The sequence below is a fragment of the Pelmatolapia mariae genome, linkage group LG13 (assembly GCF_036321145.2).
Source record: "Pelmatolapia mariae isolate MD_Pm_ZW linkage group LG13, Pm_UMD_F_2, whole genome shotgun sequence".
Taxonomy (NCBI): domain Eukaryota; kingdom Metazoa; phylum Chordata; class Actinopteri; order Cichliformes; family Cichlidae; genus Pelmatolapia; species Pelmatolapia mariae.
In genome coordinates, this window is record NC_086238.1 from 24,272,437 (window position 1) to 24,298,340 (window position 25,904).

The following is a 25,904-nucleotide window of genomic DNA, read 5'->3' on the forward strand; positions in this document are numbered from 1 at the left end:
GTTTGCACCAGCTGAATCAATATTTTTTTATAGCTGTGCATGCCTTGTGCAACAGCCACAGTTTATTTGTGGCCAGTAGGGTTGGGTTCAGAGAGGAGGGTCGCTCTTTAGATCGTAGCTTCACATTCTCATTCATATGGCAGATAGGGCGAAAACATTATGCAAATGCCCTCCCACCCCCAAAGCAACCACACAATAATACGTGTGACATTTAAAGTGTCGCCTCTGGATCTGCTTACTACTCTGTGACTGAATACAGCCTGTAATGTATGAAGGTATTACGCACCTTTCTTTTAAATTATGGCTTAATTTTCATTTGGAGGCTTCTCCTCTCCTTTCATATTCTGAGCAGGACTATTTATGTCATGTAAATGGAGTTATTTCATGTTGACATGACAAAGAAGCTCTGTGAATGCTTAGAAAAGTGTTACTATTAACACTTTTGGCTGTTAGCTGAATGAAAGTCAGCATTCTGTTTTTGATGTTTGTGTTTGCTCACCTACCTTGTGCAAGTTAGCATTGGTTAAATCAATGATGACATATATGGAAGACTGCTATGCATTTTAATTTGGCAAAACTATAACTACTGTATGCCAGGTGTCTTACAAAAACAGGGTGATCATTGTAGGTATATACTGTATACCTGAGTGTGCACTGTATACTCAACAATACAGACTTAGATGCAACAAAGCTACCAAAGCTGGATACGTTTATGTGGTTAACTACAGCTAACCCCATTGCGTATTACTTTACAAAGCTAATGTGACGTTAGCTTTGTTTTGGTTAACTGTCAGTTAAAATCAACACTGATACTAACGTAAGTTACTATCATAGTTCCTATCTGCTGGTAAATTTGTCTGACAAACCCCACTCAGACATAAGGTAGTGTTAGAAACCCAGACAAAACTAGATGTCACATCTTCCCTAAGAGTTTTGTTATATTATCTGATGTTATCTACTCAAGATTGTAATTTTCTGTGCTTGGAATTTAACAGTGTTAGCAGGCACACTAGTGTTAGCTAATATTAGCCATAAAAAAGACTGTTCAGGTTTGGATCCCCGTCCCTTCTTAGTAGGCAGAAAGCTGGCTAACCTTAGCTTGCTTGCTATCTAACAATGTCACTACTAAAAATATTATTATTATATTATATATTATAATATCTGAAGCTACGATTGCTTGTTTTGTTGTTCTTACTGAGAGACTCTGTGTTCTTTAGGGACACTGTTGATGTTATTAATGGAAGGGACTTAATCATGACTTATTAGTCAGATAATCTAAGGAATTTGTTCTTCAATTTTTTTTAGTGGACAATCCCTCCACCATCCAACTGAGGCAACTGTAAGAGTCAAGAAAGTTCAATTTAAAAAAAAAATTATGCTATACATTAAAGAAGCCACCAAACAACCATGCAACCCCAATAATTATCAGTCAGTTCCTTGTGTTCTTCCTTGCTTCCAATAAGTGACAGAAATTGGACAAACATGAATTTAGGGTATTTAGTTACTGCTGCAGAGCAGTGATTCTCTTTGCCTCTTTGGCATTCATGGCTGACAACATGTGATTCTGCTACACAGGAATCATCTGATTCAGGGGGAATTATTGGGAGACATTCCGATTAGTCTTCCTCTCTGGATGAAAACAAATGTCTGCAGATTATTGAATTGCAGGGCAGAATGGTGCTTTGTCAAGTCTGCTTGAAGTAAACATGTTACGATTACCTCATTCAGAAAATAGCTTTGCAAAATTTTGGAACTGCTTAGTTTACTTTCTGGAAGATAGCAGCCAGACATGAGGGTAAATAGTGGGTACTTGACTTTTTGTTAAAGTATGCTGATAGCAGGTTAAAATAAAATGTATCTGTTGTCATGTTTCTATTGCCTATTAAGACAGAGTGCAACATGTCTGAATGTCCAGAATAAATGGGGCCCTGTTAAAATAAAATCTTGGGGTGAACATTTTTCTTCATTTGTCATTGTGTTTTTATTTTAATGGAAAGGGTTGAGAAAACAGAGTTAAGAAGAATTGTAGGTCTTGATTGCAGTATAAATTCTAATAGACTGATTGCAATACAATACTTTATTAGGAATGTCACAGCATCACTTTACTGCATTTTGATTTCAGGCATGAAGCAAGTAGCAGTGGAGAATTTGTAGCAGCAGCATCTTGGTATTAACTGTTGTGTTCCCTCTCATAAATACTTTATGGCCCAATCAGTATGCATTAACAGAACGCTTGTGGCTTCACTGTAAGAAAATATAAGTGGTGTTTTATTTCAATTAAGACATATTAGATATTTACAAAGATCAAGATAAAATGTTTGTTTTTTTTTATTTAAAATGTATAAATAACTATTTTAGCCATTACCCTCTATTCACTCTTCCTATATTTATTGAGGAGTATCTCACAAGCACCCCCTGCTGCACCACTGCAGTGGGCAAGTCCACAGTCATGGAAATGAGGAGTGTTTTCAGGTCTTTTCACACAGGTGATTTCTTCTTCCCACTGATGGAAGGGCTTTCAATTTGTCATTTTTTATTCCCATTTCTGCTTTCAATCGCAGTAGCAGCTAGGGCTGCTCGATTATGGCAAAAATGATAATCACGATTATTTTCACTGAAATTGAGATCTCGATTATTTGACGATATTTATTTAACAATAATGTATTGAATAATGGCTTTAAAGATTGTCAAAAAATAATATAAAATAGTGTGCAAATACTGATTACAGTGCAAATGTTTGCAATATAAAAAATAAATGAAAAATGTAAACATCTATGTTTAGTGAACTTCAAAATACTGCACAATATTTGATCCACATCTGACTCCGCGAACCCATAATGTTTCCACCAATGTTCCCTCTAATTTTTCATGTGTCTGAGCGAACACACAAACTCCCTGAGTGATCCCCTTGGACCACTGTGAGCGACATCAGACGTGTGCACTGTGGTCACGCCAGCATCTAATCCATCCAAGTTACATGGTTTATTAAAATAATCAAATTACAGCATTTACATTTATGTTAGACTACTTTTAATTAACTGCTTTAGCCCACTTACAATGAAAATTTAAAAAATTTTGTTCTTGACCTGTGTAGTATGTTAACACTATTGGAAGTAAAAATAACTTGAACTCCAATTTTGAAAACACAACTTTCTTTCTTCTTCTTTTTTTTTCATAAAGCTCTGACTTGTATTATGAGTATGAGTCTGTGGTCTGGGAGAGAGTCCTGTAACTCTCTGTCTGCCAAATACAGTATATAATGACCAATGTTGGGCAATTAATTATATAGTTACTACTTCAAAAAAGTAACTCAGTTTGGCAAACAACAAAGTTTTTTGCAGTTATTTTTTTTTTTTAATGCAGCCAAGGCATTTTTAAATAAACATTTCAAACTATTTACAGAACAATCAGCTGTTCTGCATCAAATCTGATGCCACACAAATTATTAGTGCCACTCCAAAAAACTATTTCTGTCCACTATGAGATAAAGGAGAACAACAGCCTGATACCTGCAGGCCTGCCAACAGGAGATGTATCACTCATGTAACACCTGTAACATTCAGCAGTCGCCTCATTGTTCTGACACACACAACAAAACTATTGACTACACTACACACTAACTACACAAGATTTGCACTAAACGTCTCAAATCTCTCACATCTCAAAACAACGCCGTCACTCCTAAAACTTCCCCCCGTTTCTTAACAACTAGATGCCACGTTGACATATCATTTTTTGATTGGTTGACACGGTACTTTTTTCGCCCAATAGGAAAGGGGAGGGGGTTTGGTTTGGTTTTGCTCACAGGCGGAGAGTGCTTTCGAGCGTTTTCCTTATAAAACGCCGTTTTTACCGTTTCTTCCCGCAGTAAATATAAACAACGATAGTATTCAGGAAGAAAACCAAACATTGCAGATATTTTTATCATAACTCTGGTTTTACGTGGCCTATCAACACAATTTAAAAACTGGTATAAAGTCCACACTTTTTCCGTCAATTGTTCCGTCTGTCCTGCTCACATCTCCAGTGGTTGTACACGATGTCATTAATGTGGCTTCACTGCACATCAGCCACGCCGCTTTGCTAGCTAAAACACCGGTGTCGGCACATAAGGACGCTGTCATAGCCTGTCAACGACGTTGATTAGCTGCGTATATACGAATGTGAATCGCATTATTGGCTGGACTATGGGATAAGGTGGCATCGTTCTAATCCCTGTCAACAATGTCACTTGGTGTTTCGCTCGCTCTGCGGTAGAGTATCACTTCCTGTTCCTGCTCAAACACAGTGGTGTTTCTGAGTAGCTTTTCTGCTTAGCAATTCAATTTAAATCTTTTGATACATCCCTTTTTCATAGTATAATCTTAACGTGCTTCATCTGAATCACCCTTTCTGTGTGCTCACTACCTAATTTATAGCCAAAGTATTCACTCACTGTCTCTGTACTGTTTCGCTAGCTTAGCTTAGCTCGTAGCCGACTCGTTAGCACCATGGCTACTTCACCTGTCCCTCCTGCACTTTCCTGCTCATTGTGTCAGATGTTTAGTTACTCCTCGGCCTCCTTTAGCAGTAATGATACCTGTAACAAATGTAGCATATTTGCAGCTCTGGAGGCCAGGATTACTGAATTGGAGACTCGGCTTCGCACCCTTCATTCACCCGTAGCTAGCCAGGCCCCTGTAGCTGGTGCAGCCGAAGATAGCGCAGGCCCCGCTAGCTGTTCCCCGGCAGACCCCAAGCAGCTGGGGAAAGAGGGCGGCTGGGTGACGGTGAGGAGGAAGCATAGTCTTAAACAGAAGCCCCAGGTACACCACCAACCTGTTCATGTGTCTAACCGTTTTTCCCCACTCGGCGACACACCCGCCGGGGGTCAAACTCTGGTAATTGGTGATTCTGTTCTCAGACATGTGAAGCTAGAGACACCGGCAACCATAGTCAATTGCCTTCCAGGGGCCAGAGCAGGCGACATTGAAGGAAATTTAAAACTGCTGGCTAAGGGTAAACGTAAATTCAGTAAGATCATAATTCACGTCGGCAGTAATGACACCCGGTTACGCCAATCGGAGGTCACTAAAATCAATATTGAATCGGTGTGTAACTTTGCCAAAACAATGTCGGACTCTGTAGTTTTCTCTGGTCCCCTCCCCAATCAGACCAGGAGTGACATGTTTAGCCGCATGTTCTCCTTAAATTGCTGGCTGTCTGAGTGGTGTCCCAGAAACGATGTGGGCTTCATAGATAATTGGCAAACCTTCTGGAGGAAACCTGGTCTTGTTAGGAGAGACGGCATCCATCCCACTTTGGATGGAGCAGCTCTCATTTCTAGAAATATGGACCAATTTATTAACCCCCCCAAAATATGACTATCCAGAGTTGGGACCAGGAAGCAGAGTTGCAGTCTTACACGCCTCTCTGCAGCTTCTCTCCTCCTGCTACCCCCCCAAAAAACCCATCTCCATTGAGACTGTGTCAGCTCCCAAAAAGACAAAAAACAAACCAAAAACCAGCAATAAACAACTTAAACATAAAAAATCACAAAGAAAGAACAATACAGTATCCACATCTGAACCAAAGAGTAAAACAGTGAAATGTGGATTATTAAATATTAGGTCTCTCTCCTCCAAGTCTCTGTTAGTACATGACTTGATAATTGATCAACAAATTGATTTACTCTGCCTTACAGAAACCTGGTTGCAGCAGGATGATTATGTTAGTTTAAATGAATCAACACCCCCGAGTCATTCTAACTACCAGAAATCTCGAAGCACAGGCCGAGGGGGCGGTGTGGCAGCAATTTTTCACACCAGCCTATTAATTTACGAAAGACCAAGACAGACTTTTAATTCATTTGAAAGCGTGATGCTTAGCCTTGTCCACCCCAGCTGTAAAACTCACAAACCAGTCTTACTTGTTATTATCTATCATCCACCTGGGCCTTACACAGAGTTTCTCTCTGATTTCTCAGACTTTTTATCTGATTTAGTGCTCAGCTCAGATAAAATAATTATTGTGGGTGATTTTAACATCCATGTAGATGCTAAAAATGACAGCCTCAACATTGCATTTAATCTGTTATTAGACTCAATTGGCTTCTCTCAAAATGTAAAAGAACCCACCCACCACTTTAATCACACTCTAGATCTTGTTTTAACATATGGCATAGAAACTGAACATTTAACAGTGTTTCCTGAAAACCCTCTGCTGTCTGATCATTTCCTGATAACATTCACATTTACAATAATTGATTACACAGCAGTGGAGAGTAGACTTTATCAAAGTAGATGTCTTTCTGAAAGTGCTGTAACTAAGTTTAAGAATATAATCCACCCACTGTTATCATCTTCAATGCCCTGTACCAACATAGAGCAGAGCAGCTATCTGAACGCTACTCCAACAGAGGTCGATTATCTTGTTAATAATTTTACCTCCTCACTACGTACGACTCTGGATACTGTAGCTCCTGTGAAAACTAAGGCCTCAAATCAGAAGTACCTGACTCCGTGGTATAATTCTCAAACACGTAGCCTAAAGCAGATAACTCGTAAGCTGGAGAGGAAATGGCGTGTCACAAATTTAGAGGATCATCATTTAGCCTGGAGAAATAGTTTGCTGCTTTATAAGAAAGCCCTCCGCAAAGCCAGAACATCTTACTATTCGTCACTGATTGAAGAAAATAAGAACAACCCCAGGTTTCTCTTCAGCACTGTAGCCAGGCTGACAAAAAGTCAGAGCTCTATTGAGCCAACAATCCCTTTAACGTTAACTAGTAATGACTTCATGAACTTCTTCACAAATAAAATTTTTATCATTAGAGAAAAAATTACCAATAATCATCCCACAGATGTAATATCATCTACAGCTACTTTTAGTACCATTGATGTTAAGTTAGACTCTTTTTCTCCAATTGATCTTTCTGAGTTAACTTCAATAATTACTTCCTCCAAACCATCAACGTGTCTTTTAGACCCCATTCCTACAAAACTGCTCAAAGAAGTCCTGCCATTAATTAATTCTTCAATCTTAAATATGATCAACTTATCTCTAATAATCGGCTATGTACCACAGGCCTTCAAGGTTGCTGTAGTTAAACCTTTACTTAAAAAGCAATCTCTAGACCCAGCTGTCTTAGCTAATTATAGGCCAATCTCCAACCTTCCTTTCATATCAAAAATCCTTGAAAGAGTAGTTGTCAAACAGCTAACAGATCATCTGCAGAGGAATGGCTTATTTGAAGAGTTTCAGTCAGGTTTCAGAGCTCATCACAGCACAGAAACAGCTTTAGTGAAGGTTACAAATGATCTTCTTATGGCCTCTGACAGTGGACTCATCTCTGTGCTTGTCCTGCTAGACCTTAGTGCAGCGTTTGATACTGTTGATCATAATATCCTATTAGAGCGATTGGAACATGCTGTAGGTATTACAGGTAGTGCGCTGCAGTGGTTTGTATCATATCTATCTAATAGACTCCAATTTGTTCAAGTAAATGGAGAGTCCTCTTCACACACTAAGGTCAATTATGGTGTTCCACAGGGTTCAGTGCTAGGACCAATTCTATTTACATTATACATGCTTCCCCTAGGCAGCATCATTAGAAGACATAGCATAAATTTTCACTGCTATGCAGATGATACGCAGCTCTATCTATCCATGAAGCCAGATAACACACACCAATTAGTTAAACTGCAGGAATGTCTTAAAGACATAAAGACCTGGATGGCCGCTAACTTTCTGCTTCTTAATTCAGATAAAACTGAGGTTATTGTACTCGGCCCTGAAAATCTTAGAAATATGGTATCTAACCAGATTCTTACTCTGGATGGCATTACCTTGGCCTCCAGTAATGCTGTGAGGAACCTTGGAGTCATTTTTGACCAGGACATGTCCTTCAACGCACATATTAAACAAATATGTAAGACTGCTTTCTTCCATTTGCGCAACATCTCTAAAATTAGAAATATCCTGTCTCAGAGTGATGCTGAAAAACTAGTTCATGCATTTATTACTTCCAGGCTGGACTACTGTAATTCACTATTATCAGGATGTCCTAAAAACTCACTGAAAAGTCTTCAGCTGATCCAAAATGCTGCAGCAAGAGTACTGACAGGGACTAGAAAGAGAGAGCATATTTCTCCTGTATTGGCTTCCCTTCATTGGCTTCCTGTTAAATCCAGAATTGAATTCAAAATCCTGCTCCTCACATACAAGGTCTTAAATAATCAGGCCCCATCTTATCTTAATGACCTTGTAGTACCATATCACCCTATTAGAGCACTTCGCTCTTGCTCTGCAGGCCTACTTGCTGTTCCTAGAGTATTTAAAAGTAGAATGGGAGGGAGAGCCTTCAGTTTTCAGGCCCCTCTTCTGTGGAACCAGCTTCCAGTTTGGATTCGGGAGACAGACACTATCTCTACTTTCAAGATTAGGCTTAAAACTTTCCTTTTTGCTAAAGCATATAGTTAGGGCTGGACCAGGTGACCCTGAATCCTCCCTTAGTTATGCTGCAATAGACATAGGCTGCCGGGGATTCCCATGATGCATTGAGTTTTTCCTTTCCAGTCACCTTTCTCACTCACTATGTGTTAATAGACCTCTCTGCATCGAATCATATCTGTTATTAATCTCTGTCTCTCTTCCACAGCATGTCTTTATCCTGTTTTCCTTCTCTCACCCCAACCGGTCGCAGCAGATGGCCGCCCCTCCCTGAGCCTGGTTCTGCCGGAGGTTTCTTCCTGTTAAAAGGGAGTTTTTCCTTCCCACTGTCGCCAAAGTGCTTGCTCATAGGGGGTCGTATGATTGTTGGGTTTTTCTCTGTATTTATTATTGTGCTATCTACTGTACAATATAAAGCGCCTTGAGGCGACTTTTGTTGTGATTTGGCGCTATATAAATAAAATTGAATTGAATTGAATCCCATACGGGAGCAGCCAGTCACTTACTGACTAACACTGCAAAACAGAATTGTTAAAGTTTTAATTTTAATTTCAATTCAGGTTAGATTTTTTTTGTGCGCAACGCAGATTTTCTGCGCGCAGAGACCGTGCCAGCAGTGCGCAATTGCGCACGCGCACAGCTTAGAGGGAATATTGGTTTCCACACCACTGAAGTCGTTTTACCTCTCTTTTCAACCAACAGCATTCTTTCTTCAGCAGCCATTATCCTCTCCTCTCCAAATAACTTCTGCTTAGCTTTCCGAGCTTCCCTCGGGTCCTCTTAATTGTTGTGACGCGTGTTCGAAACACAGAGGTGCGCGCTCGATTTGCCACACGGAGCAGCGCGAGAGTAAAGCACGAGGGAGGTGCTAATAATCGGTTCAGTCATTTTTAATGATCGTTGAAAGCCCAGATCGTAATCGAGATTAAAATTCGATTAATTGAGCAGCCCTAGTAGCAGCTAACTGCTCTAGCAGCTTCATCCACTGAAAAAAACCCAAACATACACTCAGCGAGCTGGGGGTATACAAAAATACCCACCCATGCCCACTGCTTCTTAACGAGGGCAACTCCAGATTGGAACAGTCCAGCCTCTCTCCACCAGACTCCAAACTGTGCATTGAGGTGAGCCTGACTGTATCTGATCAGTGTCTCTCGACCTCATGCACAACCAGGACCTCTGCCTTTGACTGCCTCTTGAAATGCTTTGCAACCAAAGCCTCTTCTGGCCCCCCGTGCAGGTGATGGGCCTATAGGAGAGCAGGCTTATGTCTCCTCCATTGGGCTAAGACCTTGCAATCAGGCGCTCTCCCTTAAGATCCAAGGGTTGGCACTGGTAACTCTATCCTGGGTAGGATGAACTGGTCCCCTGATAAGGTTAAGTTGTCATATGGGATAACTTTAGCTTTTAACAGAAAACAGCTGGGGCCAGCTAGAGTGCTGTTTTAACTTATGGAATATTTCATGTGTCATTTGGCATATTCTCTGATCTCTATTTTCTAAATTTTGAAATTAATATATTGGTAATTGTACCTAGCAGAGGGCAGCCTACAAGTACAAGTCAGCCAAGAGCTAATGAATTGTTCCTTAGCTTTATGAATATCTTTGCCTTTTCCCAAGAAGCATATTGATCTTGCATCTGCTTGAAAAAGTAAAGTGACTGTTCCTTCTGTGTTGAATGTTCATTATATGGTGCTCTTGAAACATGCATGTAGAATTACTTTGTGTTTTTGACAAGTCTATGTGTAAGCAAAGATGTAGCTAATCTGACAGTATTAGCTAGCACGTTGTGTTTATCCGGTTTCAGACCAAACAACCATTTATGTTTGTGAACCTGCATTGTCATAAAACCAGGATTTCAGAGTTTCAGCAAAAACGAAGCACTTTGTTACCAGAAATGACTGACCTGACCTGATGAGCAAGGCTGTTTTTACGCCTGAATTTGTAACATTTTCAGAAGAATCACATCAGGAAATTTTTGAAGGCTGTCTTTCGAACATATCACATTACACATTAAGTTCGTGTGAGAGATCTGCCTAGATAGCTGATTTGCAATACACACCTGACTTTTAGGTTTGTATACTGGCCCAATCTCTTATGACACAGAATTAAACTTATTGTGGTAGCACTTTGATCTGACTGCACTGAATCCTTGTGTTCTCAAGTGTATCTTCTAAGACAGACACCTGCAGGGGATTCCTAGAAAAGGTTGTGTGTTTTCGTACTGACAGGATTCTGTATAGCACAGGGTTGAGCGATTAGGGTACAACCACCATTTGTACCCAGAGATCCCTAGCTGGCTTTGTTCACATGGTAACATGGCTATCAACACCCACTAAACAGCTGTAGGTTAGAATTGCTTTCTGTTAGTGTTACTGTTACATCAAACCAAAGTGCATTTAGTGCATTACGCTGACTTACTCGGATTGTTAATATAACAGGGATTCTTTAGTGTTATTGTTGGCCAACAGAAAGATAGGGATTAGAGAGGCCAATAGATTCTCAGCAGACTCTCTTATCTGAGCTAATCTGAATTTGAGGGCCAGCAGTGACTCAGATAATGTGGAATTCAATATCTCATATATCGATGTCATATCTTTCCACTGCTACCTGCTTCTGAATTCAGCGAACATCTGTCCCAGCCACATACAAGGTTAAACAGGCTCTAGCACTTACCCATAAAATCTCAGCAATTTTTTTTTCACTTGGGAATTTGTAGTTCCTGCATCAAGGCAGAGACACAAAGAAAGTCATTATGCCTCACAGTTTCTGGCTCTCACCTTGAAACCATACAACATGAAAACAGCAGCACACACAACGAATAATTTCTACTCTTACAGACCCCGGCGAGGATATGAAGGGGCTCTCTGAACACCAGGCCCAGCGTGGTTTGATCAAAAGGGTGAGGACATCAGCATGACTATTTCCTGTCCCCAGCTAACGAGTAAATTACCATCACTTATTCCGTCACTCTTGTCACAGACCGCTGCTCTCATGTAGCTGACCTCAGAGAAAGAGCGAGAGAGAAAACTATTTGCAGAACAGATGGCAGCCTTTGCTCCAGGCCAGTGAGGGGTGGGGGAAATGAAAACTATTTATGCTAGTCAGAAAAGAAAGCAAAAAGCTTCACCCAAACTGGAAAATTAACTGTGGGGTTGTTTCAAAATACTAACATAATTCAGCTTCAGGGGAGAAAGGACAGCAATGATGTAATCTGTGAGGTAATCACTTTATAGAAGATGGGTGTAACTCGACTGATATTATATGGTGAAAGCGAGTCCACACTTTTTTGGGCTGTGGTTGTTGGAGTATAAATGTATTGTGGATATCCTGGATTTAGTGCATTTCAGTGCTGCTAAAGTTTGTGCTTAACCTAAAACGATACATCTTTCAACTTTAACTTTTTTAGTGTTAGGGCTAAAATAAGAGTGTTGAAGTAATCAGTATATGTACAGATGATCAGAGAACAATCTGTTGATTTTAAAATAACAGAGTCTCGTTCATTGCAGCTAAAAGTAAGTCTTGCATTTAATTAAGTTTGGTGTGTGGCTGTCCAGTGTTGTGAAAGACAATTTTAAATCCTTCCACAAGGGGTGACCATAAGGGGGGACTTGCATTACTAACTTGCATTGGAGCTTTTCAGACGGTTTATGAGGGTGAAAGCAAAAGAGTGCTTGCTGTTGCACGGCTGAACAATGTAGAAAGTGTAACAAAGTATTCCCAAAAAGCAACTTCAAGCTGTATGTCATCAGTGAAACTGCATCATATCCATCATGCGAGGAGGAAATGTGTACAGATCTCACTCAGTATATTAGCATTGTCGTGAGCCATGTGGATGACCACACAGGGTGTATGTTGTCCTTGTTGCAGGAGATGTCTTTCAGCCATCATTTAGTTTCCCTTCATTAATCATTTTCACCAACCTCAAAGCTGCTAATTAGTCTAACAAGCTTAGTGAGGAGGTGACACACCCTCAGGGCCCATGGGGAGAAAAAGAGGGACTGGACTCCTTCTGAGTCATTTCTCCTGCTGCTGACACACACACACGCACACACACACACACACACACACACACATACAAAGAAGCAGTAGAATTTTAGACTTTATAGACAGAATTTAATTAAAGTTATTTAGTTTAGGGTTAGAATGTGGAACTAAGGTTTTCTTTTTAAGTTGGGCAGTGAGTAGTCAGATGGAGGTCCAGATGTGTGGCTTATCTTCAGTCAGTTTCCTTTGTATGGTTTAACCAAACATATCTATGCATGTATGTGCATGTGTGTTTGAGTACAGTATGTAAACTTCTGCTATGCTGCCTGTGAGACGGGCTTTGTAGTTGATAGATGGATGCCCCTATCATCTGCTCGGCAAGAATAGTTCCTTGTCTAATTACATGCTTTTGGCTGGTCTCCTTTATAAACACACACAAAGACCTTTAAGCACACACACACACACACACACTTAAAATGTCATAATTAGGTCAAGTATATAGACGAAAAGTATTTCTAAACTGTCTCCTGAAAATATCAATTGTTAAGTGACATTTCACATTAATTTCACATTAACAGCTGGTCAGATGTACCCACGTGTTCTGTGGTATGCTCAAGTGCTTTTGATTTTGTAGTTTTGGATACATGCCTTTACACAAAATTCCCAGTTTGATATGTACCTTGTTTTTGGAATAATGGTTTCTCAGTTAGAAAGAGGAAATACAAAAAAATCCACTTAAAAAGTAATTTGAAACAAATTAATTAATTTAAAAGCATGTTCATGGGTCAAATTCGTTGGTATCACAGAAAATTGCTAATACAAACCAAATGTGCATGTAATGTGTATTTCACATTATATGTGCAGGACATTTATGTAGTCAAAATAATCCCTGTCAGCAACAGTTTAGGCTTCAGGCAGTGCCAAATGCTGTTTCTCACATTTTTTTTCTTTGTTCTCACTTCCTGTTGTATTATTATTATCACCCCTGTTTTGTTACCCAGCTGTGTTCCCTTCCACTTCCCATACCTGCCTGAATGTATAGGGGTGTTTTCCCCTCAGTGTTTGTCTCAGCATCTGCGCGTACGAGTTCCCGGTAAAGCCTGGGTTCCTTTGCCTTGTGGATTTTGCACTTCTTGGACTGTTTCCCCAACTTTATTGAAAGGTGCATTTTGAGTTAACTGTCCTGTGTTTCTCAGGCCCATGCTTCATGACAGGGTAAGAGTCATAAGATGACTTGTTTCAGACAGTTTATGAACTGAGAGTCCATCTTAAGGCCCAGCATAGGATAAATAAAGAAATAATGGGTCAAATAAAAATAATTTGGGGGGATACATTTGCTTAATTATAAAGAGACTAAAAGAGAGGAACAAAAACATTTCAGCCTACACTCCTGGACTACTGTGTCAAACTGTGCCCCTCAATGCATTGTCAGAATAGGTATGTAATGACCTATGTTCACCAGTCCCGCTGTAGGGGTGATGTTTTGGGTTTCCTATAGCAGCTGCGTGCATGATAAATACATTGGTTCTGGAATTATTTTTTCTAACTGGATTCATAAATTGCCGTAAAAACTCTATATATAGAGTATCTAATATATAATTAAGACAAAAGGCAGCTCTAACTGAACCATATGCCACGTGTAACCACTGTCTATAGCAGGGGTAGGCAACTCCAGGCCTCGAGTGCCAGTGTCCTGGAGGTTTTAGATGTGTCCATGATCCATCACAGCTGATTTAAAGGGCTAAATGACTCCTCAGCATTTCTTGAAGTTCTCCAGAGGCCTGATAATGAACTAATCATTTGATTCAGGTGTGTTAACCCAGGGTGCGATCTAAAACCTGCAGGACACCGGCACTCGAGGCCTGGAGTTGCCTACCCCTGGTCTATAGTAACACTGAGCAGAGACGTTTAAATGCTTTACAGAATCTCTGAACAATAGAAGTACATTTAAAATGAAGAAAACCCAAGTCTGTTATATCCATATGCTTTGATTTTCCTTTTTTTGTATGGGTGACATCTTTCTATCATCATTTATTCTCAATCTGTCTTTCTGTTTTCCTCTCTCTCTGTACCCTGGACTTCATGTGGTGTCCTAGCCAACTGCATCCCTCAGTGCCATAATGGAGGAATGTGCCTCAGGCCTCAGCACTGTGTCTGCAAACCTGGCTCAGAGGGGAAGGCATGCGAACAGAAGACTGTACCCACACACTCCTTTCCACCGCGGCCTGGGAACGGACCCACCAACGGGCACAACACTGGTCACACAAGTGGGCACACCACTGGTCATACTAATGGACACACTTCTGGCAACACCAATGTACACAGTGTGGTACCCCAGCGGCCAATACCTCAGCAAGTGCCTCCTAATGGTTATGGCTCTGGCCCCTCTCCATCTAACAACATGGGCCAGATGAAACTAACTGTCAAGCCAGCCCCGCAGTTTGTGCGGCCACATTACATACAGCAACACATCCAACAGCAGTAAGTATCTTTGATTCAATCTTTCAATACATTTTTCCATGAAAAGTCTTCACACCGCCACATCCCTAATTTGCTTTGGTAATAAACATTAATTTGTTTCCCACATATAGCTCCTGTGATAGACAAGCTTCTGGAAGTCATAAACCACATTTAAAAAAATAACAAAACCAAAAATGCATTTATGCATTTGTGTCAGATTTGTAGGCAGCATTTTCATGATGAAATGCTCTCATCACATCCCAGAGATCCTCTGTTGGATTGAGCTCTGCTGATTATGGAGGCCATTTAGTAAATTTATATTATAAAAAGCAGTCTGAGCTTTGTTACATGGGGTGTTATCCTTCAGAAAGTAGACATGTACTCTGTGGTCATCAAGGTTTCAGCAAGAACAGTCAGGTAGGTGGCGATGATTAAATGATACTCAGTTTGTACTTACAGGTTACAAGTTTTCCAAAAACGGATGTTCTCCTCCTATCTTATGTAGATGCTATACCTCCACCAGTTGGTGGTATAAGGGAAGAGTCATTCTTCCTTTTGTGGTGTTTTGTACAGCAGTTGCCATTTTTTTCCAAAGCTTTTTTCCTTTTCTTGGTTGCCAGGTCAATACATCTCCTCTGAAGAGTCTCGACAGAAGACATGCTACTGACACAAAACATTGAACTTACTGAAATACATTAGTCTTGCTGACATTAGTGAAAAAATCATGTATGTGTGCATCAACAATGCGATTTGTCTTTTATTATTTTATTCAGAATAAAAGAAAAATTCTGTCTTTTATTCTGTTATTCATAACAGAGTTCCATTTTGGGATGATTGCTATCCTCTTTAGGAGTGGTTAAAGTAGATTTATTTCAGCAGTAGTCTTGTCTGGTCAAAATATTGTTTATACCACTTCAAGGTGGATATTGCCGTGTGTGTGTGTGTGTGTGTGTGTGTGTGTATGTGTGTGTGGACGGGTATTAACATCTTCATGGGGACCAAAAATTGGTAGTTTACTATACTTGTGGGGACAATCAGCCCTCGTGGGGACCAAAATCCCGGTCCCCACGAGTTTGAAGGCATTTTTGAGACTCAAAATGTGGTTTTAGTGTCAGGGTTACAATTAGGTTATGGTTAGGTTTAGGGTCAGGGTCAGGGTTAGGCATTCATTTTTGATGGTTAGGGTTAGGGTAAGCGGCTAGGGAAAGCATTGTGTCAATGAGATGTCCCCACAAGGATATAAATACACACATGTGTGTGTGTGTGTGTATTTGCATGATATGCAGGATCAACAGAGATTTAAAGAAAAGAATTTAAAGCATTTGATTGTGAGGAAAGCTATCCGTTTAATTGCTACCAGACCTGTGTCCTCGAAATGGAAAATGTCACCTTTAAAGGTTTTGGAATAAGGAAGCATTGATGGATTTGATAGAGGTTTTTAATTTGTTTGCATGTACAACATTGTTTATATTGATAATGTATGACTGAAGCCTTTCAGGGCTTCATCAGATCAGCTGCACATTGAAGACTGTCTATTAAATGTACAGCAATAAACATGAAAATTTTGAGAACTAAAATAAAATGAAATCCAATCCAATACAAATACATCTAATCACAGCAGTTTGAGCAAACTGTAATATTTGCTGCAGGCAAAAAAACTCAACAAAAAGTTTCTGTTGAGCATCTGGAATTGTTTAACTCTGTGTAGCATCATAATGAAGAGCTGGACCTTTCTCCGGTATGTTCCCTTCAGGACCATTTTGAGCAAATCGCGAGCATTTAATCAGCTTCTTAATCCTATAATTAGAATTTTCTATTGTGTAGAAAAACAACATGCTGTTGTAATTGCATTTCTTTTTCTTATGTTAAGATATCTCTGGGATTAAATGTGCAGTTATATTCATGTTTAGTGATAGAAAAGAGAGTTAACAGTAAAGTGGGCTGTGTGTGGCCTGTGTGATGTCAGAGGGGAGGGAAAGCCATCTGCCATGACCGGTTAGGAGTAAGGGGAAGAAAAGAGAGAAAAAGACAAACTGTTGGAGACACTTTAGTAATTACTAATAGTGATGTATGAAAACAAGGAGAGAGAAAAGAGGTAATGCTCAGTGTATCATGGAAAACCTCCAGCAGCATAACTAATAAAAGGTCTCAGTCAGGTCTCACTTTATCTAGCCCCAACCACAAGCTTTGCCAGTGAAGATGAAATATATGAAATATGGTCCCTCCTTCTAGTCCCTGTCAGCAGTCTCAGTGCAGCATTCTTGATCAGCTGAATGCTTTTCAGGAAGTTTCAGAGCATCTTGAATTACAGTAGTCCAGCCTAAAAGTTATAAATGCATGAAATAGTTTTTCTGTGTCACTCTGAGATTGAATGTGTCTGATTTAAGCAATTTGAAAAAGGCAGTCCCACATGTTTGTTTGATTTGCACATTGAAGGATTTCATTGTTTATAATCCTGTCCTGTCTGGCAGCTTTTGCAATCAGAATTATTATCTGAATGCATTGTTGTGCTGAACATATTTTGCTTTTCCAAGAACAGCTATATAGAATCTCTGTAGGCTCCCTTTGTTCATGTGTTTCTTTTATCAGTTTCTTTATTCATTTGTATTTGTGTTCTTATTACGTGTTATAGTATAACAGTGTAAAAGACAGGACAGACAGGGGAAAAAGGAGGGGGGAATAGGGTGAAATATAATAAAAGGATAGAGTACAAATAGAAATTCACATTGCCTACTGCCGCACCTGTAAGAAAAAACAAATATACATGGAACACAAAAATACACAGATACTGTCACAGTCCTGTACCGGCGTTACGTATTTAAAATACAAAATATGAGTAACTGTATTCCGATACAGTTACCGTTTAAAAAGTTGGTATTCAGAATACAGTTACTTTGTTGAAATAAATGGATTATACAGTGGTCTCTTCCTGTTTCATATGTTAGGCTGTTCCCTCTCTATTTTTGGTAATTCCACGCCGGTGGAAACCCAAACAAAACACGCATTAAGAGGCTCTAATGCCTGTGTCTCAATCTCGCGGCCCATGTCACCTCTACCTCCACATAATGACGTGAAGAAATATTTTTAAAAATTATTATTCAAAAAATTATTTAATATGAAGGCAATAGGCAAACTGTTACAGGCACACAAGAATGTGGCTTCATGAGCAGTGTAGTCTGTGCTGCAGGGAGAATGGACTGCCATACCCGTTATGTGTCTGTGAGCGCGAATGAGGGAGAAAAAAGAGTGGAAAAGTACGAGTTGTCACCGACCAGAAACGGGAGATGGAAGCATGTAAATATAATAATAACCACTGCAGCCAAAAAGAGTGCCTGACGAGCCCAGTTGTAAGTAAGCTATTAAGACTCGACTGTACACTGTGTTCGTTTTTTCCTCCGAAACAATAAGTTCCGTTGGAGCAGCCTTTCAACGCCTCTCTCTGTCTCTCGCTAGCAAAGTTGACCTAGACAACAAAGTAAAACTAGTTTTCGGCTACAAGCCCAACAGGGAACCAACGTATTAGCCAGAGGTCCCTTTATTATGGTTCGGAGCCGCAGACCTGTTTTATATACGCGCGGAATAGTTACCTATATGAGATTGCTGCTAAAAGGGCAGCCGTCCACCCTACTGTTACTCATTTTATATTAAGATTTAAAAATCTAGTTGGTATTGGTATAGTGAGTAGCCTTCAGTAATAGTAATAAATCACACAGCAATAGTACATTCATGTAGTTGTAAAAAGCATGATAATATATTAAGTAATCCAAAGTATTCAGAATACGTTACTCTCATTGAGTAACGTAACGGAATACGTTACAAAATACATTTTAGGGCATGTATTCTGTAATCTGTAGTGAATACAGTTTAAAAGTAACCTTCCCAGCACTGTGTATTGTGATATTCATTGTTTAAGTTTATTTAGTCATCTTAAGCTCCAAGGTTGCTCAGTTTGAGTTCTTTGTTTATTAGATCCCTTTATGTCATCACCCCTGTGTTTAAGTGTCCCTTGTTGGTTCATGTGTCTTAACCTGTCATGTGTCATGTCTGCGTCCCTTTATGTTCCTGTTTTATTTTGAAAGTCTTTCATTGTGCTTATTGTTACTTTTCCCCATGGTGTCATAATGTCATTCTAGTCAGCTGTTTCCCCACACACTTCCTGTGTGTATTTAGTCTATGTGTTTTCTTTCAGTCTTTGTCAGGTTGTCTGTTTGGTTTCATGTCTAGCCACGTCATGTCTCAGAGTTCTTTGTACTGATCAGGTTTATGTTTATGTTTGGTTTATTTCATAGTTCCATAGTCGCATGTACCTGTTCAGTTTCATATCAATGTCTCTCGTCACAGTTTTCATAATTATTTAGTTATTTCCCAGTTTGGGTTTCAGGTTAGGGTTTGCCCTGTTCACTCTTGCTTTGTTTTTGTGTTCATGTTATGTCAGCCAAATAAATGGCTCACCTTTTGTTTAAAACTCAGTTCCGTCTCCTACCGTGTCTGCATTTGGGTCCCACTATTCACTCAAACACACAGTCAGCTCCCGCTGACCGTGAGTGTGTTGTGTGAGTGTGGATGTGAGTGAGAGATTGAGAGTCAGTGTTTCTGTATGTGTCTTTGTCACAAACATACTTGATAATGAGGGTGGGAAGCCGCAATATCTGCCCCCCAGAGCCAGAGGCAGAAAGAGATGGAACCAGGACAACCGTACCATCTGCAGCCCCCAAGAGTACTGAAGACCTGAGTTCGTACATCTCTGTAACATCTGCGTGTTCAACCAAGCAGGAGAGGGAGGGACGCCCTACATGGGGTGAGAATCCACAGGACCAAAGGTGAAAGGCAGTCAACCCCACTAGAGACTGACCACCCCGGTGCGAGTCAAGAACAGGCTCCCAGGGGCCCAGGCACCCACGAATCACCAGGCCTCCTGCAGAGCCCCCTTTCGACAAGGAGGAGGTCGACAACACCCAACCTCAACAAGCACCCACATCCCTGGGAGGGGCAGAAGCATCCAGCGAGCATAAGCCGTCCTGAACCAGCAGCAAACCGGGACGATGCCAAAGCCCACGACAAACTTCCTGCAGACCCCCGTCCCAGACAGGGTATGAGAAACAGGGGTGCAGAACGATGCCCCCCCAGTGTCTAAGGTGCTATGTTGAGTGGGTATGTTGTGGAATGTACAGGATGAGTATGACTGTGTGAAAACTAGAGTGTTGTTAAAGTTGAGGCTAACCTCTCGTGCTGTCAGTGACCTTGAAAGTGGAAATATTCTGAAGATTTCACATACTGTTTGTCAGAAACTCACGTTTCATTTGAAGGCAGCTCTGGCATTATTTTCATCTATTTTGGAAGTGATGCCAGGAGATTGTTGCACAATTTTTCCACGTTTCAACTTTAAGAGTGACCCACTCGGCAACACGCCCATGCCTCTAACAATGTTGTTTTCCACATCTGGAATATTGTTGAGAGCATGGAGAGTCTTGATATAAAGAATCAGTGGACACCGTTGCTTTTTTTCCTTTGTAACTTCTCATAGTTGGAGTCCGGGAGATACTAACGAATATAATCTGCTGATGATTAGTAGAAATCCTTGATATGGTTAATGATAAGGCCTGCAAACAAACTGTATTGCTGATACAAACACATGAACTGTTCAGTGTGTTTTTCCAAACATGGATTGCTTACTGTGAAGACTGTGTTATTGCAGTTTGGATGGCCAGTACTCTCATTCTCCAGCAGTCAGTGTAATAATAGGTAAAATTTCTGCCGCAACTTTCATATGTGGAGTTGAAATGCCATTAACTAAAGCTGTGGGTAAGACTCGGGTTTGGTTTGCCTGTCACTATAGCAGATGACTGGAGAAAGTGCAGTCGCATCAGACACGATAAAAACTGCCCCGATGCCTTGTCTGGTCCAATTGTTGAAAGTAGATTTAAAACAATTTTCCCCTTTTCAGGTTTGTGTTACAGCAAAATGTTGATGGAAATGTCCAGAATGACCAGCGTGTCCGCTTAATGTTGGTACGTTAGAAGATGAATATTTCTAGTATGTTAATGAACACATTTTGTGTGCAGTGTTTAAGATGCACTCTGCAAAACGTTAAGAGGAGCTTTTTGTTTAATGTCCTGCACAGGCACACATAATTGCTACCAGACCTGTGTCCTCGAAAGCTGTTCTTGATTTGCAGAAAGCATTTATCTCTCACAAGGACCTATTCTCCTTTTGGTTCTAGCAGTAGAGTGGTTATGTCATACAGCACAATACAAAATATGGTATTAATTCCCCATTCCTTGTTAGGTCATTTGTGTGGAATACAGATAATTAATATTTTTTTCTACAACAATGCTGACCAAATTTATCTACACATATCTACACTTTTTTTGACTGATACACAACCTGGATTATTACACGGATTGTTATGTTGTTTTGGGGGTATGCCATTTGCCTCTGTCAAAAACAGAGAAAAGTAAAACACTTAACGTAAGCTCAGATTTACAAGAGACCTTATCACTAGAACCGCTAGTGTTCCAAAATCTCCAGAAGTGGTCATTTTAACTCCTCCTGCAACAGTAGGAATAATGGCAAAGGCATCATTTCTGATAAACAAAGGGTACAACAAATAACGTGACAACTAACACATCTAAAAAAAAATAGAATAAGAACATTCTGAAAGGTTGAAAATAACTTTTGGATAACATGCGGGATTAATTGCACTAAAATAATGACAAAATAAAAACAGGTCAGCTTTAAATTTCAGCTGATTGCCTGAATTGGAAAACTGACCTTACAGCTGGCTACAGAAATGCAATAAACACATTTTAAATAATTATTGTATAGAGTTTATCATCACATCCACATCACCAAACTTGCAGCCTCTGCACATTGCTCCGCCGAAATCTGAAGCCCTTCCCCTCCTTAGCTCTCCATGCTCTGACCTGCTCTGCTACACCCCAAAATCCCATCCTCAACCTGGCAAAAGAAAAATTATTATTCATCTTTTATCTAACTATAGTCCCCTATATATTTATCTATCAAGATTTGAGAAGTTTATTGTCATGTACACGGCAAAACACAGATGGTTATGCAGAGCAATGAAACTCTTACTTTGCAGGTTCTCCTCACACAACTAAAAAGAAAGTAATAAATTAGTAAAACTAGTGCTTTGTAGCACTTGTAGTTTATGTGTGGGTGTAATTAGAATTTAAAGTGCAAGTAGTTGCAACACTGTCACGGTGATTATATACAGAGAGTATGCAATATTAGCTACGAGCTAGTTCTTGTGCTGCCGTGATTAGTGCCTGTGGGAAAATAAGCTGGCCAAGCTGGCATCCCTTTTTTCATCATGTGTTTTTGCAGCTCCGATAGTTGGCTAAATTCCCACTGTGCTAACTTGATCTTGGCCTCTAGTCTCCGTGTCCATGGAGGGTACAGCTCCTTGTGGCTGTTCATCTTGTAGCCAAACATCTCAGTGATCACTGCTGCTATAATGTAGATGAGTTGGCTGCTTTCTGTCTTGGTCGCAGTAGGGTTTGTCCATAATGCTACATTCACATCTTTACACTTACCCAGGGCTTTCACATTCAATGTCTTCAACGCACCAGTTGTTCATGGGGCATGGTACCCAATCTTCGATGGTGGGGATGATGGTATCTCCTCCCTGACCTGACGTCCACACTCCCTTTTGCTTTAGCATTTATGTTGTACCTCATCAATCTCTAGTTGAGCTAGCAGTTGCTTCGTTTAAATGTAGGAACACCTAGCTACTATTTTTTCGCTATTGGGTATCGAATTGTCCCACATCCTCTTCATGTAAACCCTCCTTTTGGGATTACTTGTGTAGCAGCATTCCCACCATGCCCTACTCTCATCCTTTGTCCAGCCTACGCAGAACATGCAAACCTAAAATCCCCGGCCAGATGGTGGATTCCAACCCAGGACCTTAATTCTGTGATGCAACGCTGCAAACCATCGTGTCACCATACTGAACCATCAGTATATAATCCAGTCCTGTATCCAAAAACCTAATACCGAGCTAAAGTGTTAGAAGCCTTGTGTTAGAAAATTTGTTTCAAAAAGACACAAATTTGTCCAGCGTACATGAAAATCTTGTTGGGTCACGTCTGCAGTTCACAGTATTTTTTTTTGGCTTTGATGCTGCTTGGATGTGTTGAATGTAATTTCCCAACCAATGTTTCAGTAATGAGTTAACAAGAATGTTGTGAATGTATGTGTTCTTTTGTCCCTCTAATGATGAATAGGAAAACAGCATAAATGGCACAAAAAGCAGTTGGCTGTGTGTTGTGCATCTGCAGTAAAGTCTCCATTTTTGAAAAATGTCCAGTGGTTTTAACATTGGAGTGAAAACAGAAATGTTTACTGATGGGATTCATCTTATAATTGTTCAAAATATCGCGCTTGCCTAGAATGCCTTCAGTTGGAAAGTTAGCTGGTGAATGGCACTGTACTTGCCTCATTCTTTTGTAAAGACCTGAATCATTTAATTCAGTTAAATTTGTTGTGTCTGTTTTTGTTAGACCTTTCATATTTAGTACTGTGAAAGCCTCAGTCAGTTTATGTGTGATTAATAGATGTAGTTTCCGGTTCTGGAAAGTTCAGTAAGCGGAAGTGCCTTAAACCTGCACTCTTATTTATACAATCTGGTTGTATAGGAGTCTAAGAAAAAACACCCTTCTGCTCCACTCTCTTCATCAGTGACTCCAGTAAACACTATTTAGATGAGTTCATTGCTAATCTTACAACATGTAGGTCATTTTTTTAAATGATGATTCCTATTAGAGTCCAAAAGGACGATAAAACAGAGCGCGCTTTAGAGTTGGTCCACTGTGTAACTGACAAGTCACTACCCTTTGAGTATGCAAGAACTGAACACAGTTACACTTTAGAAATAGAAGTTTGAGTGACTGCAACTGAGAACATTACATTTCTACTGTAGTTTCGTAACAATTTAAAACATGTAACACAGGTTCAGGCTGACTGAATTTGAACTTCAGGAATTTATAAAAAACTTGAACACTTGATCTTGGACCACATGTAAATTTTAACCAAACACATATAAAGACTGAGATTGCCTGTTTGAGCAGTGATGTTGACAAAATGTGTCCAAATGGATAAACATGCAAATATCTGTTAAAGTACCCAGAACCATTTTTGTAGTAGTCCCTGCTTCACTAACTGTATCCAGGACCACATTTTGCCAGGATGTTGCACACACAGTCTCACAAGGTGAAAATAATACCAAGCCATGGTGTTAGGAGCCTCATAACGTATGTTAGAAAAGTTGGCTTGGCTGTAGCCCAGGAGGTGTAGAAGGTCATCTACTAACTGATCCCTGGTTTCTCCCTGGTTCCTCCAGTCTGCATGCCAAATATCCAAACCCAAAGTTGGAGTGTGAATATGTGTGGATGTTAGATAGAAAGCACTTATGCATCGAATAAAAGTGCTTGTATGAATGAGGTAAGTTGTAGAGTAGGAAAGCGCTATATAATTATATAATTTATTCATGAAAACCTTCATTAACAATGCGCCTGAGCAAAGTGTTGGCTCATTAAGTCAAGTGACCACACGACTCTAGAAAAACTGTACTGAAGGGAATAAGCTATCGGTTTCCTTTCTTAATCATTGTTGTGATCATTAGGACTAATTTAGCGATCATTTGACAGCCCACACATGCTCTTTAGAGACTAACAGAGGAAAATTCTCTTAGTTCTGATCATGTAGTCATGTGAAACCTGCAGGTTTTCTGCGGCATGTACACATTACAAAGTACATGCAGACCCACCATGTCCAAAAGAGAAGTTGTTGGATGTAGTGCAGAGAGAGAGAGAGAAATGGTACTACCATAGTTAGGGAATACAAATGGAAAAATATAATCTGAAAAACTGAAAGCAGATTTTTTTAGAATGCAAGTTGTGGTGAAAGCAATCATAGTGGAAACCTTTACTGTTATTGAGGAACTGAATCCTTTTGACAGAGGACCAAATTTGGCATACGGGTCTTGATTTATCAACTGCTGTCTTGTACTTTCTGCCAGGGTTCATTAAACAGTCTTTGCAGATTATTACTGAAACTCTAATCTGATCTTATCAGATCTTATTCAGTGTAGATATTGCGGCTTTCCCTCCTTGAAGTCCGACTGCCTTCACTAGTATGTGTGAGGGCACTTGTGAGGTTCAGCGGGTTCATTTCGGTAGACCAGAGTATGTCAGTTCTTGTGGGGAAGACTTGGACAGCTAGTTCTGGAGGTCGGCACTGGATTGTGATTGTGGCCAGAGCATTGAAGGCCGAAAGTGAACAGATTCAGCCCTCCCTCCTCTCTCTCTTTCTGTCTCACATACACACACAAACACACACTTGTTGGTTATTCATATCTTGTGGGGACATAATGCTTTCCCTAGCCGTTTACCCTAATCCTAACCATGAAAAATGAAAAGCCTAACCCCTACCCTAAACCTAACCATTAGGTTAGTCACTAGGATTTTGGTCCCCATAAGGGCTGTTGGTCCCCACAAAGATATGAATGCGCACTCACACACACGCATGCACGCACGCACACACAGACGCACACACACGTATGCACCTCACTCACTGATCTGTTTGTGTGGAAATAGTTAAAAAAAAATCTGATATTCAAGACCAGCAGGCTTTTGTAAGATTCACTGGACACCCTCCAAACTTTTGTCTTTTTTTTTTTTTAATTAATTTCTTTATTTTACTGTTGCACTCATTGCCACTGAATGCAGTCATGATATTTTCTTGCGGCAGGATGAAAATCTCTTTGTAACCTTTGTAACCTGCTGTCAATATTCTGTGTCTCACAGCTTAGAATTGAATGTCGGTGTTCCTACTCAAAAGTTCTACAAAAATTCATTTAAGTTAATGAGGATTATGTTGCAGTTGTTCAGACGAACATTTTTGATCTTTGTTTCTTGCTTATTTTTGTTATTGACAGAATGCAGCACTTTGGTCCCTTCACTGTTATGATACATTTTGTACATTTTCCAAATTTCTTTTCTTTTCTCT

The 25,904-nt window shown here is 40.1% G+C and overlaps 1 protein-coding gene across 5 annotated transcripts in view; it reads left to right on the plus strand.

The window, feature by feature from the left end:
• The window catches only part of ltbp1 (latent transforming growth factor beta binding protein 1), a 125,781-nt gene that overhangs the window by 13,627 nt on the left and 86,250 nt on the right, over window positions 1-25,904 (plus strand). For all 5 annotated transcript variants that reach the window (XM_063490931.1, XM_063490934.1, XM_063490935.1 and 2 more), the window contains exon 3: window positions 14,513-14,897. In XM_063490931.1, coding sequence (XP_063347001.1) covers window positions 14,513-14,897 — 385 coding nt within the window. The remainder of the gene's footprint in view (window positions 1-14,512; window positions 14,898-25,904) is intronic.